Source organism: Phaethon aethereus (genome assembly GCF_964289735.1).
Source record: "Phaethon aethereus genome assembly, chromosome: 5".
In the NCBI taxonomy this organism is placed as follows: Eukaryota; Metazoa; Chordata; class Aves; order Phaethontiformes; family Phaethontidae; genus Phaethon; species Phaethon aethereus.
The window spans coordinates 64372183-64388027 of record NC_138579.1 but is presented as its reverse complement, the minus strand read 5'-3'; the positions used below and the strand labels follow the sequence as shown (position 1 = coordinate 64388027).

Below are 15845 nucleotides of genomic sequence, written 5' to 3'. Positions count from 1 at the left end.
CTGGGAAGTTTTTTTTATATTCACTACCATCTCCAAAGTCAGTGACTTCACATGTTCATGTGATGATCTGACCCCTTGGATTTCAAAAGCTTACTAAAAGCGTGACAAAATCACAGTCTACTAACAACAACGGGAATGAAGAAGAGACTGACACACTTTCTTATCCTGATAAGCCACATTTATAAAAGGCAGATGCTCAGTTGTTGTAAAACCAACTGAAATATTTAAAATATGGTCCTGGACAGCTTGCCACACGTCTTAAAGAAAACCAGTAAATAATACGCGAACCTATCTTGTGGATTACAGGACAGGGAAAAAACAGCAGGAATTTTCAAATGGTTTTAGTGTGGGCTTTAATGACTTTAGATATGCCAGAACTGCGCACTTCTGCCTCTACTCAATGATCATCTTTTTGTGTTTTTGAGACCATCAGAACTTAGTTTAAAACTTAGAATTAAAATGAGGATCAGTGAATTATGTTTACAAGGCAAGCAAAATTTAACTAAATGAAAAACTTCAACTACTTAATGAAAAAAACAAATTATGCATTCATAGACTTGTGCTCACCCGTCATTAGTTTCAGTAAGGAACAATTATCTGAGAGCATAATTTTATTCCTTCACAAATTTGCTACAAGCCAATTAATATCTTTAAAACTACTGTTACATATTCTAAGTTTACAAGGACATTATGAAAGAGAATATGCGGCTACATACTCCTGAACTCTTGACTGCATACTCTAAAACTTTAAGGAAACATGCCATGGCAGTGGAAAGATGTTTTAAAAGTTTTAGTCCATCTCTGAAAAATCATATGGGATTGGGAACTGTTTGTCAGAGGAATACTGTTCTTAAATAAAGTGTCAAACTATAATGGCTATGGAATCAGGTATTTGATCTTCCCTAGCTTGATTTTAACAAAAAAATTTAGTTTTTATTAAGAAAACACCTGGAAACTCAATAGATCTGCTAAACCTAATCATCACTTCTTCCAAAAAGGCTTTTTAATTCACAGTTTTGAGTTAGGCTGCTATTACAGTATAGCTTATAAAGCATTATTAATTTTGCTTATTTTGAAAGTAAAATTCTCATGCAAAAAAATCACACAGAGCTTTTGGTTGACTTACCAAGGGGAGGTCCATGTGTCATTAGTATATCAATTCCCTCAGGAATAAGGTTCCACTTGTCTAGCAAAGACTGACCTCTGGGTAGGTTAAAGCCCCATCCATTAAACCACGGTGTCCTTTGGGGGGAAATAAGATGAACGGCATCAGTGTAAAATAAAAATCTCTTCCCTTCTCCAATTTTTCTGAATTAAAACAATTTTTGTGCTTCACAGATTATTTACAAACAGCCTTTTTGAATGGGATGCCTCCAAAACAAACTGGTTCAAATACCTACATACAGTAATCTACACATTTGAGTTTAGATTAATATCCTATGCTCTTTTTGTACTTCGAGAATATTCAGCCCTGGGGGCGTTCACTCACTAGAGAGAAAGGGAAAAAAGCTTAAATAACTCAGTCTAACTCTAAAGCTTTTTTTCCCAAGTTTGGGGATGTTGAAACATAAGAACTCCTTCCTTATGTTACCTACCAAAACAAGCAAAAAATCTCAAGTTTTCTGGAGGCAAGAGCCAGCTTTTCACAGCACAGGGCAGCCAGTGGTAACAGCCCGACAGGAAGGCTGTACGATGCCGCAGTTACCCGCACCATCTGTACTGCAGTACTTCACCACGCTCAACTTGCTCCTTTTAGCACTTTTAGTATCAGAACATTGCCACCTAACTTGGCTTTGAGCTCCTGAGCCTCCTAGAGGTCTTGATCAAGCGATGGTTAGCCTCACAGTGACTTTTTAAAGAGATCTTATCACCTAAAATTCATTTAGTATTTCTTAAAGAAAACAGAGATCCTCAATCTCCACCATCACAGCACCGCGTTGTTCTCATACATGGGTTTATCCATCAACCCAGGCATGTAGTTAATGAAAAGCAGACCTTCCAGGAATACTTTTTCAGTGTGCAACAGCCAAATTGAATCATTTTGATGCAGGTATATTATAACAAAGCCTTTTCTTATCAGGTACACAGAGCAATTGTTCTGAAGAGATACTATAATATTTACACCTGTTACTAAAAACTTTTTATACAGCTGTGTAGTATTGTACCAATTTTAAGAGTTTTCATGCATGTGTGTGTTTCCTAGAGCTCAGGCAACAGGTTTAAACTGTGTTGCTTCATTTTCTGGGTAGGATACTCCTGTGCTAGCCCTAGGCATGTGGCGGCACCTTCCTGAGAGTTCAAGCTACTCCCATGGTCTTCTGTGTACTGCAGTTCTGAAAATAGAAATTAAAAATCGGGGGAAAGAAGCTAACCACCAACCAAGCTTAAAAAAAAGCATACCTGTTAAAAAGAGAGCTCAAGAGCCCTACATGATTTCATTATATAATCTGCCTCTGGCACCCTCTAAATCATACATTTTTCCAGCCTCACATACGCATTTAAGTGGCAATTTCCTGCTGAGACTACATCTCTAATTTTTATTTTTTGTAATTAAAGTATTTTGTTTTCCGGAGACAATAATTTGGCCAGTGAAGAGTCTACACAGTTACATGTATGGTCTGAATTCCTGACAATCAGCAGTATGGGAAAACAGCAGGCCCCGCTAATGCAGGAGCAGGAAGGTCACTGGTGCCTTAGTAACAAATAATAGACATATCCCATGTAGTCCTACTCAACTAATACTTGTAGTACACACACAAACTCCTTCAGCTTAGCAGGCTTCCTGGATGCTGGATGAAGGCTAACAAAAGATGGGAAAATTAGATGTTAGTTAAACATTTTATGTAAGCTCTGGGTTCCTCCTGTGCCTAACAATGAAATTTCACCTCTCACTGCTGTCTTACCCTGCACCCACTGAAACATTTAAAAAAATTTTTATGTTGTAAAGTCAACGTACCTCACAGGAGGTTTGCAAGGCAACTGAATTAAAACTGAAGCATGTGTCTTAGCTTTAGCTAAATCACAAGTGTTTCTGCTTTTCTACGACTGACCCTTTTGAAACACGTATCTAGATTTCCTTTCCTCTAATGTTCCTAGGTTTTAATGTATCAAGATTATCGTAACCCTTAGGGCCGCAGTTAAAAGTTAAAATATGCTTTGGCTAAACATTCAGCTGCTTAAAAAAAACAAACACACAGCGCGTAGGGTGAACTTTCCACTGTCAGTTAATGATTCTTTCCCCACTTGCATTTCTCCTGCAGATAATACTGTAGTTATTACACCATAGTTAAACCTGAAATGTGAAACCACATCTGTGATCTCTCTGGAGCTCTTTGGAGACTACAGCCACAGAAAAAACGGGATTTGACTGCAGGTTTTTTATTTTATTTTCTTCTGAAGCACTGGGGGAGGAGGAGGGGAACCTGAGCTCCAATATATTCTTCATTCACCAGCCTCTGTAATTAGCTGTGACTAACAGGCACCACATGGGAATCTACTTGTAAGAAAACTTTCGAGAAACCGTCCCCATTATGGTTCTACATGCACAAAAAAGATGGTCAAGTACTTCTTTAACATATATTTTCACACGAAATGAATAAATCAGGGCCAAGAGACAGCACAACTGGAAGAGCACCTGGATTACAGACTTAGGTTTCAGGCATTTAAAACACGAACCTGCACTGCACATTCAATGAGAGCACAGCGCCCTGATGATGGAAACCGAGTCACCGGCCCCCACGGCCTCGCCAGAAAGCCAGGAGGGAAGAGGACATGTTCACAGCACCACCGAGAAGAAAAAAGGGCTTTATGGAACCGTATCAGGTGCGGATGAGATCACTCGGAAGGTCATCTGGTGTTTGCACGACGCCGTGTTGCAGCGCAGACAGAACGGAGCCGATGCGCTGTGCGTCCCGTGAGCAGACAGATGAGTAGCATCTGTTACCCCCAGCACACGCGAAACGCGTGCAGTGGAGACAACGCCTGCACCGCAGGTAGGCAGCATCCTTTCAAGGGGTAGTGGATAGTGGCATTTTACTCCCATTAGCGCCCTTTTTTGCACATGTAGGAGTTAAGCACAGCCGCTCTTAACTTCTAAATAAATTAGAGCGAAAAAAATTGTGCATGAAGTTACGTGCCTCCTGCCACATCTTCTTGAGCTGATTACCTACCGGGAGAAACTACCTCATATCTAGGCAGAAATTTCTATAATGAACTTTGGCTGCACTCACCTGTCCCAAGTTGCTATCAGGTACAAATAATCAGTAAAGGCTACTTAGTTATTAGTAGCTGTATTTAAGAGCTGACATATTTTTCTTTCCTATAAAGTTCTAAGTAAAACATTTCCCTTAACTCCTAAAAACTTTAATATTATACTTAATTTTTAAGTAGCTGACAAGAAAAGAAAGCAATCAGCTGTTGAATAATGCCACAAGGGAGGCGCGGACGTAAAAACTACAGGGATTAGTAATGAGAGATTACAAATGATTTTGTCATTTTATGTTTGACGGACCGGAACACTTCCTCATACCCGACGCACAGCGTGACACGGGTCGCGCTCGCCCGTCGCGTCAGCCCGCGTCCGGGAGAGCCTCTGCTCGCCAGAGCCACGCCGCACGTCACGGCATCCCCAGGTGCCATCAAACCGTCATGGTAACTCTGGCTCCCTGGCTCACCTGGCAGCTCAGCCCGCCCCTGACTGCAAAGCTCCCTCATCCTTTAGGGATAAGCGCTTACGCCGGCGCCAGATGTGACGGGGGAATAGCTTCACGCAAGGCAGACACCTGGCCCGGCGTTACTCCCTCCAGCTCTCCACTTCTGCGCAGGAACCCCCACAGGTCCCCCTCCACCTGGCACTTCGGAAGTTACATTTTCTGCAATTAAAAGAATGCTCATGCAGGAGGCCGCGTTATCATCTTCACGCCTCGTGCTGCGAGAGACACAGACGTCACTCGACGTAGTGTCAAGGAGGAGGGGACCTTAAGCTTGGTGACAAGACTCACCCTCCCTTCGCAGGTGCTTGGGAAGAATCCCCTGACAAGACACACAAATCCACCTGCTTTTAAAGGCAGAGAGCTGCCTCGGCAGCCGGCGATCGGATCTCCCTTCTCCCAGATAACTTTGTACGGTTTTACTATTTTACTATTACGTTTTAAAAACAAAAAACAAAAACAAAAAAACCCCCGCAGTGACGGAGCATTATTTTATGATACAAAATCACAACCATTCCTTGGTGTGTACACCTCAGAAGCAACACCGTCACACAGGTGGTAAACAGCAGACACAAGGCCATGGCCAAGTTCATCCAGGTGATACAGGAATTTCAACTCCTTCTGGAACTTTAACATGTTTAAAGGATGGTATCTTCTACTACCTATTTTCATCTCTTCTCTGGCTTGTGAATTTAGTTAGCTGACCCTCAGATTTCAACAACTCAAAAGGTAACTGTACAATGAGACCTTCCAGATTCAGGTTTTTCTTTTACCACCACCAGTAAATCCACTTACTTCAACAGTTACTTCTAAACAGGGTTAGAAAAAATAGATTTCCTCTGTTTTTAACCCCGTGTATTCATTCAATTTTACGGCTACCCAGTCTTTTAGGAAAGCTTCAGATTTATCCTGAATCCAATGACTGAAGTGCACAGAAAGCAAAAATCTCAGTTTGTTTCCTCCTACAGGGTAATAGCTGTCTAAAACGCCTGGCAGCACGACGCCCTCGTACACAACTAATAACAGGAACGAGATGCTCTTCATTTTTGTCAGCATTCAAATGGAATGCTCAGACCCGACTCATGAGGGAGAGAGACCCTTCCATTAGCAGAACGGAAATGGCAGGACGGGGCACGGGCACAGGCTCCCAGGCTGGTTCAGTGGCAGGACTGGCCTACAAACGTATGCCAAAGTACCTAGTCCGGTCCTGGACGAAAGCAGCAGCAGCAGCAGCAGCGCGGCAGACCAGCAGAGAACAAGCTGCAAAGGGAGGGGGGGGGAGTGACCCATGTGCACGGAAAAGAAAAGCCTTTCAACCCTCCCGCCTCGGCGCCGAATGCCGTGCAGATGCTGGCCGGGGCAGCGCACGCGTGCCCGTCTCCATTCAGTCAGCGGAGAGAGCGTGCCGAGCGGGAGGGCACAGAAAGGGACCGCAGCGTGGGGCAAGGGAGAAGGGGGAGGAGGAGAGCGTCTGTAATCATGGAAACAAAAGGCTGAGCAGGGCAAGTGCACAATGTGTTAAGGAAGCACATTTTACCAGATAAGAGCTTATATAAAGGCTCTGAAATGGCTACAAAAGCTTTTTTTTTTTTTTTTTAAAACTCTTTCTTATAGTGACTATTCAAATGCTTTTTCATCATGTAACAACAGCCAGGAAATCTTAAAGGCTAATGATTTCCTACATGTGCTCATTACATGTAATGTTGTGGTGTCCGTGAAAGGCCCCGTCTGGTGGCTCGAGCTCTTTTTCAGTCCCACCAGCATCTACCTGCTGGGCCTCTGTGTCCCACTTGGAAAGCAGGGACAGTATCACAGAACCAAGAGAAGCCTCATGGGGTCTGGTCCCTTGGGATTTTGCTTACCTTGCATCTTTAAACAGCGGAAGCTCTCAGCCAAGTGGGTTAACCAGTACTGTGGTTACCTCAGCCATGTTACCTACCTATCTCCGTATCTGCACTGAAGTCAGGCAGTCTCTAAAACACAGTTCTGCTATTTTTACAATGTTACAAAAACCTGAAGCCTCAACAGCTGCTGGAAAAAAATTTTTTTGCAGGTTTTATCTCTCTTTCAACTTACATACTACAACCTCTAAACACTTGCTGGTTGTCTAACTGACAAAACATCCGCGAATCACAACCCCCACACATCCACCATGTTTGGAGGCAGCGTGTCCACCCGGTGCCTTTTCTCTAAAAAGCAGTCTTCCGCGATGAACAGTTGCAGCAACCACCTCACCGCCGCACACCAGCGTGACCTGGTACGCTCCTTGCGCCAAGCTGCCACCAGCTTCCACCCTGCACAAACCGGTCACTGGATGTTTTAGCATAGACTGCTGTCAGGCAGGCCCGTGCTTGGATCCGAGAGGGGCAAGAAAAGCAGCCTCTCGACTGCTGCCATCCAGCATGTGCTGACCCGGACCAGACTGTCACCTAAACCAGGGGCAGACACGGGGCGAGTGCAGTTTTAGGCATCCATATGGCTGGAAACCGGTGTGTGAAAAGAATTCCCTCCCGCACCTCACAGTTCCCCCCCGCCTCGCGCTCTGCCATCCCCACCTTCGCTGCCTCTAGGCTGCCTCAGCTCTCACTGACAGCTGACTGAGGTCCGGCCCCAAATCTAAAGCCTACTACCTCTGGGGATACCTTTCAGCGTCTGGTGTCTCTGATGGCCCATACCAACCACCAGCATCTTCTATCTATCCCGTGCCTTGAACAGTTAGTGATGCATTTTGGAGGAGGAACGTAAGATGTCTGCTCAGTTCGCATGTTTTGCGTTAACAATACCAGAGCACCACAGACGGTATTTAAGACCACAACTCACCTTCTGTGGGAGGAAGACGTATTTAAAAAAACAAAACCAGAAGGGTTTAAGAAACTTGAGGCCAAAGGAGCAGGCAGGCAGGGGGTTAAAATGCCAGCAATGTCATGGAGGATCACAAGACAGGGGAGGACAGCAGGACACAGAGCACAGGGGGAAATAATATATACTTCATTGTATATCGTAAGCAGAGGAAGGGACAACATGAGGAAGCCAGTGGATACTGGAAAGGAGAGGAGGAAGGGAGTAGATGGATTTTTAATGTCTCTGACTCAGACAACCTTTGCTTTAAGTATCCGAATTGCTCATCAAAGAGGAAATTTCCTCCAAATCTTCTGAGGTTTTCCAATCCCTAACTGTATTGCAATTATTTTATTTAGGGCTTTACTTAATGAGATCTGGGAGATATTTTAATATCCCCAAAATATGAAAATAAGTCAAACTTGACTCAAGGGCTAATTTCACTCTACTTTTAAAAAGAACAGAATTACAAAGGCCTACTAATAGAAACAACTATCAGACCTGGCATGTGGTTGAGGATGGCTTGAAGGCTAGACCTGGTGTAAGCTAGCGCCAGCCCCAGCTGGGTCCATACGGTACGTACACCGTGTTTCCCGTCATGGTGCAGCAGCTCAGGCCTAGGCAGTACCACGCTGGAGTGACTTGCAGAACAGCTTCTCGTTGCAGAGGGCACATTCTCCCCTTCATTCCCACGCTGCATCCCCGTGCAGGGTGCACGCACCCCTAAAGCGTCAAAGGATGCTGCAGTATTGAAAAGAGCTTGAACTCCTCCAATTTTTATGATAGAATTTTGTGGTGTCTGTAGAAACATCGAGAATCATGGAGTATCCATCTAGAGGCAGGAGCTCTCTGGCCCTGAAGCTCACCACAACACAAATCCAATGTCCGTTCTGAGGGACAGGCCAGGGGGAAAGAGGAAAGAAAAGGAAAAAAAGCATCTGGCTGAAATTTTGATTCAATTTTGCTCAACACATGTGCATGTTCTCGGATGATGCTTGGACGCTTGGTTTCTTCTGGTAAACGTGATCCTAACGTGTTAGTTGGATTGCATCTTAAATTAATTTTCTACATGCCTCTTATTATCCCTGCAGGAAATGTGAATAGACAAAGCTTCCACCCCAGGTAGATCTGGAAGAGCATTTTACTAGTAGCCCTGTTTCTGCAACGACAACACAAATTAAAGCAGAGCAAAAGCAAAAGGGAAGTAATGACCTCTCCCCCAACACACACTTATTAGTGCATATTTTCAATCCACTGGGATACTGTGTGCGTTTGACATGTAAAAAAGCAAAATCTGTACAGGTGTAATTATATCCAGTAGCTTCAGTTGAATATTTTATGTATTTATAAAAGTAGCATTTGGAAAATAGAAAAGGAAAGCTGGCTGCCTTTAAAACAAGCAAGCTGCATTTCAGTGAACTGTGAAACAAATGTTGCCAGACACAAGTTAGCATAACAAATAAAACACTCAAAAGAAGCTATGGCTGCCTGCCCTGCTGGCGAATTTGGTTCTTGACCCTACAGAACAGCCTCTAGAAATGTTATGTTTTTGAATGCTACTTAAAACAGAATTCTATAGCGTTGCTAGAGCCTCTGCAGTTCCTCCAAAAGGCCGCGTGGGTCAGAGAACCACATGGCTGCTCGTGCATTAATAAAGGTCGAACCCACAAAACAGAGGAATTCCCGATACTTATTTTTAGGTAGTGTTTCAGCACCTTTATGTAACTTTACATCTGCACCCTGTACTGCTCTTCGTATACGTAACTTAATGACACCAACAATGAATGCGAGTCTTCCCCCAGAGGATTAGTTTTGGCTGGGGACTCCCTGAGCCAACATACCAGGTCATTGCTGCCCGGAGGGGCCACGTCCCTCCCAAGCACCCGTCATCAGTCCCTGCGCCAGCTCCCGTTCTTGCAGGCCCTATCCGTTTGAATCCTGATGCACAAACGAAGGAGCACGCGAGGTGATGTCACTACTTCTACAAGTCATGACGCAAAACCCAGCCACAGCTGACGGAGGAAAAAGCAAGAGTTGGGCTACCTGAAAGAAAGTAACTTCTCACTCGGTTGTTCTCCAAAAACAAAAGCGACTCGCCATTTCACGCTCACAGGAATACCCAACTAGATACCACATCTATGTTTTGAGCCACCTTAGGAATGAAAGCCATCACCAGTACTCTTAATTTCTCCTAGCAAAGCTATGGTTAGTACACACTTAAAAAGGACTCTACATGAGCCTGAGTTAGAAAGTCTCTTAAACAGCGGGCTTACAATCAGAGCTAAACTTAGGTCTCTTTTTTTTTTGCATTGCTTTAGAGCTTTCCGTGTAACACACTTCCATGCTCTAGCAGGTAGAATCAAAAAGAAAAGATTTTGGGGTTTGTGCCCTTACGTTCTCGATGTGTGGTTACCCTTGCTTTTGCTGATCTGGTTCCACAGTTAACAAACCAGTTTGTTGTTTCTGAAAAGTAAAAAACAACAACAAAAAAATCCACTAAGCACAAACCTGCATCACAATCACAGGAACTTGAAGGCTTTCAAAAACTCGTTTAAAGTACCTCACAAGTGATAATTAATTTAGCCTCAGAAAAGTCTAGACAGAGCGTGTTGATAGAGATACTGTGTAGAACTAGGTTGACCACACCAAAAATACATTTGCCAGAATATATGCCTAAGTAACTTGCTTAACGTGAATCGGACAGTAGACACAAAATGCACGAGTCCATGATTTTCGCTATCAGTCTTTAACAATAAGTCAATTATTCTTACCTACTCCAGTGATTTAAAAATCAGACACTGATATTGCTTAATGCCAGATGGAGCTGTTTATCTACCAAAACCACCACAATTTTTATTTATGTTTTGCTCAAAATGCAGCTTAGCATTCTTCAATAAGAAACTGAAACTTTCCAGAATGCCTGGCAAGAAAACCAACAAGCTTCACATGTATTGGTCTTCCACGCACACATAGCCCACGGTATTTAGTGGTAGGAACTCGTAACATAATCCTGAAAATTTACAGAAAAGAATGGAAACGGTTATAATTAGGCCACAGGATCTTCCCTGCATTTCTGGTTATTTTTGAAGTCTGTGCTACTTTCCGTTTCAGCTTATTCTTGAAGGTGGATGTGAAGTCGCTTACCCTCACTAGCCCCATGAAAACAGCCAAGCAATCAAGAGTTTCCCCTGTCACAATGAATGCTTATTTCATTTAGGCATGGTATAAAATACCATGGCTGGACTTTAAGCAACAGCACTGATTTACTATTTAATTGTAAGTTTTAGGAAATGTCAATTACTTAAAAGATATGCAGACTTGCTTCATTTATTACAGCCTTTGCTTTGTGCAGAAATTTGACATCTGGCCTAGTCAAAATTTCACCTTTACTGAAAGGTGTGATCCTACTTTGGAGTCTGCAGGAAGGGGAAGTTAGCAACTCCTGTCCAACCTTCATCCAAAAACACTGCTACTGAAGTTGTCAAATTCTGTCAACCAAGGAACCAAAAAAAAAAAAAAAAGTCATCTGGGGAAAGGGATGATTATGGATCTCAAATGCATATCACACCTCCTTCTCAGCTCAGGCAACCTCAGGAGACTTGTATGCAAACAAAGTTCACACATACAAAAATCTTATACCCAGTATTACATGCATACAACGTGTGGGTGTATATATATTTATGTATAAAAATACATTTACCTCCTGTTGCTTTGCTTGTGAGGAGGAGTCTAACAAGTAACTTGAAGAAATGGTGCAGCGCACTCCCCAACCAATGAAACCTCCAACTGCTGTAGCACTCAAGCATGACCTCAGTAATATAAGCTAATGTTTTCAGGTTATTACCTGGAGGAGCTGTCTTATGTATCAGCCAATTTAGCAAATCAATTAAAGTAATGCAGTTACTTGATCAACAGATGAACACAAAGGAAAAAAAAATGACAGAAGAGACCAAGGGGAAAAAAACATATGAGGGTCATAAAAGAAGCAGAAGCTGCTTAAAAGACTGCAGAGAGCATTCGGCATCACAGAGGTAAAAGGAGCATTATTTTAATTGAAAAGGATCTGTTTAAGCATGAGTCACTCGCTTTTGTTGGCTTCAAGATCATTAAATAAGGAGCTCAGATTACATGCAGGTCAATTTAAACAACATTTAATTTTAGGCTCACCCACCTTCATGTTGTCCCTTCAAAGAGGTTTGTGGGAGATGCAGATTATCACAGGCTAAATGAGAGTTAATTTGACTGTTGTCAAATTGTGGTGAAAAAAACCCTAATGTGAAAACTTTAATTAGAAACTATCACAGTAGAATTTTTCACTATTTCACATTTCAGTAGAATCACTTGATATCAGTGACTCCACCTGATCAACAAAAACACTGTTCATGCTCTTTCCAGTTCTCACCTGGATAGAGAAAGGATTTTGACCCCCATGCATCTCCGAGGCAATGTGCAACACCTAATTCCCTCAAGAGCGCGTTAATGGAACATAATGAAGTGCGAGCAAGCAGCAACAGCAAAAAAAAAAAAGAGGTAGCGAAGGTGTCGTTCTCATCAACCACCAGTCAAAACTCCAGGTTTTATGAAAAGCCTGAGTTGCCTCCTAGTTGGATTGCAACGCACTTCCAAAACCTCTGCCTAGCTGGCTGACCAAACTGGTTCTCTTGGAACTGCAAAGCACCAGCCCCAGTCGGGGCACTGGCCGGTGGGCAACGTGCTGGCATGATCAGATGTTTCTGGTGCTATGAACGTCATGCTATAGAGTCACAATTACATATTCATCCCTTGGGATCATATACACTCATATTTTTAAAAAATACACTCCCAAAGAAAAGTTGTGAGCTCATATTCAAAGTTCTCACCTGAAATAATTTTTTTACTGATGAGTTACAAGCCTATGAACTAGTGGTTTATAATAGAAAGGCAGACTGACATTTAAATAGAGTGGCACTAGAATAATGGCTTTACATTAGTATTTTATGGGAGGCTGAATAACCACAGAGTTAACATACTGTATTTTGTAGCAATAAAAAATGTTGAAAACAAAAGGTCATTTTATTTGATAACGTAAATGAATTAGATTTGTATTGTATGGTCAAGAGAGTAAAGGAAAGATTAATTCTTAGAGAAGTCAATATATCAGGATGGCTAGGATTGCTTTGGTTTTAATTCTTTAACCATGTTGTAAAGCCTGCGGTTCATAACCCACAGCCGTATATCGCTGTACACTGTAGGTTTTAATACGGGCCCCGGACTTCAGCTTGATCTGATAAAAATCTGAAACTTGCAGTAGGCCATTATGTGGGCAAACTATTCATTTTATATTCACCTCCTTGTCGTGTCAGTGCAGAGGTCATCTAAAGAGGGGGCCTAATGAATCAAACTGTCAGAGGCAATGAGGAGGAGCATGTTAATAGGACTTTTATTTCACCCAGGAAAGCAGTGGTCTGACAGGAACCAGAAAATATGGCCTTGATGTTGCTGTTTATTAGCAATGCTGAGATCAGTGGTAATAGGTGCCAAGCAGCCATTGTTTGATAAAGCACTGAACGTCAAGAACCTGCACCAGCTTGGAATTACACTGACAAGGGGGCAAGAACCTCAGCTTGTTGACAGCTACCGGCGAGCAGGTATGGTTTGGGTGGGATCACAAAACCAGAACCTGCACAGGACGCCTTCTCGTTCCTTCAAAAGTAAAGCAAAAAAACCCCAAACAAACAACAAAAAACCTCCAAACCACCCCCGTGCCCCCAAATGCCAGACATCACCAGCTATTCTTCTGCACTTAAAGGCGAGGCTTTGCAATATTTAAGTCTTATTTGGCATATACAGGCAAACACGCAGTGGCAGTAGCACAGAAAAGCCCTAAATTTCATACAACAGTGCTGAACTCAAAGGGTCGCCTCGACAGGATCCCTTGGTGGTTGTAAGGCTGGCACACCAGTGCGGCCTTACACCTCTGCTATCCCTTGAGAGAACTGCCAGGATTGTAAATGGTCTAAGACGAGTTTAACAGCTGATGCCAACCGATCCAGAGCAATGCAGAAGCTGCACCCGACGAAGGAAGCGTGAGATAGGTAGCGGTTAGGTCTGTGCACTGCTCGCCGCTCTTACATCAGGCACTCCATGAGTTAAACCCGTGCCCCACAAAACACAGTGATAACGGTAAAACAAATACGGTGAAGATTTAATTTCTTACCCAAAACCTTTCCACAAATTTGATGTTCTTAACACAAAGTGCATGCCCATAGTAAAGAAGAAAACAAGCATATCTAAAAGGGAGTGAGTGGGAGATATAAGAGATGCTCACAGTTTTTGAAGGGCACTGGACTCATTTTAGCAGCAGCCACGGCATTTGCTGTGTGGGTGATATATGTAAAATGTTAAATTAATTATTTTAGTAATGCACCCCTACATGATTTCTCAGTCTGCAATGTATTTTATACTTCAGGCCATGGTAGGCTTTATAATTAACTACTTTCTAAAGCCATTTTAATTAATTTTTTTCCCCAACACCATTATTTCCAAATGAATAGAGAGCTAACGTTAAATAGCCTTCTAAATAGAGAGCTGCAGGAATCTACCCTTGTATGATAAAGCAGTCAGAACCCACCCCTAGCAATGCCCCTGGAAAGGTTTAAGCAGACAGCGTAGCAGCCGAAAGGAAATGTCCTGCCGAAGGGGAACCTTGGACACTGACAGGGCATGCAAGTCCCTGGCTACGTCGAAAACTTTCTTAGTGGAAGAGGAAAGCTGCTGTGTTTATGGCTGCTGCCATGGAGCCAAATATCCTCATCCTGAATTATTATTTTTTTTTCCTTCCCTGAGAATACTCCATTGTCTGGATCTTCCTCTCAAAGCCAGCGATACTAAAATTGGAATCAAACGATGCAGGACTGAGTTCTGTGCCTCTCGCTCGGGTGAGTCAGCCTCCCAGCCAGCCGCGCTGCATCCCGGCGCTCGCGGCGGGCTGTCAGAAAGGCGGGAGCCCCGGGCAGTCCTGCCTCCCATGCTGTGGACAGCTGTCCCTCCGGAGTGGACTAGCACAATTCCATCTACAACGACTAGAGAGGTTTGCAGTAGGGGGTAGCAGCTTTAAACTGGAAGAGAGTAGATTTAGATTAGATATAAGGAAGAGATTCTTCACTATGAGGGTGGTGAGACACTGGCACAGGTTGCCCAGAGGAGTTGTGGATGCCCCATCAAGGGCCAGGTTGGATGGGGCTCTGAGCAACCTGCTCTCGTGGAAGGTGTCCCTGCCCATGGCCGGGAGCCTGGACTAGGTGATCTTTAAGGTCTCTTCTAACCCAAACCATTCTATGATTTTATGATCCCCATCTTGACTGGAGTTTAGATTGCTGAGCCCTAAACTGTACAACATTACAACTGCACAACTAAGGGACTGGAGAGCCGTAGCACTGGGCTCAGGACTGGTTACTCAGAGCAGGAACTGCTTCTCTGATTGCAAAACTCACTTAAAGCTTTCCCATCAAACTACGGCTTTAAAAATGACAATGCACCCCTACTGTAAAAGAAACATATGAAGAATAATTAAGACGCTCTTGCCTTCCTAATCCCCTGCTATTGACAATGTCCTGTCAAATGGTTAAAATTACATTTATTTCTCCTTACAGTTTCATACTTTCTAATTTAAACGACGTAAGGCACACCCCCTATACTTCACTGAAAATGTCAGGAGGCAAACAAACGCAGAAAGTTCAAATGTGGTCCAAATGACTACCATTTGGAGATGTAGATGGCCGTTTTCACAGCTACAAGAAAAATAAATATTGGTGGGTAAAATCTTAATGGTTATGAGCCCAGTTTTACATTTCCCAGTGGCAGTAGTGTTAAAAACATACGTTAAAGTCAGTTCACCGTTAGCATATGAAGTAGCACAAAAATCTGGAATTGAGTATCTTTTTTAAAAAGTATTGAAGAAGGTTTTTTTCTGCCATTGACAATTAGTGTTAGGATTTTATTACCTAGATTGTACTGGGGAGGGGGGCTGAAGGACGGTTTGAACGTTTTATAATGTCACACCTTCATTTACTATCATGGTGTAGTCAGAGTATGACCAAGCAACTATTTCTTCAAAGGCTTTGTAAAAGTGTACTCTTTAAATTGCTCGCCCAACTTCACAGAGATATTGCTCTTATTTTGAAACAAAATCAAATCTGCACGTTAATCCCAATGACATTGCTATAGGAACCTTATTTACAGTATGATTAAAAAACCGGTCCCTTCTTACAGCCTCATTAAATCTAAGCCTCATTTAACTACTCAGACATTTTTACAATG

The 15845-nt window shown here is 42.9% G+C and overlaps 1 protein-coding gene across 1 annotated transcript in view; it reads right to left on the bottom strand.

Moving 5' to 3' along the window:
* The window catches only part of MPPED2 (metallophosphoesterase domain containing 2), a gene marked incomplete at its 3' end in the record, with an annotated part of 104619 nt that overhangs the window by 4880 nt on the left and 83894 nt on the right, over window positions 1-15845 (bottom strand). Inside the window, exon 4 of the mRNA XM_082000358.1 lies at window positions 1127-1242. Within this exon, the coding sequence (XP_081856484.1) occupies window positions 1127-1242 (116 nt within the window). The remainder of the gene's footprint in view (window positions 1-1126; window positions 1243-15845) is intronic.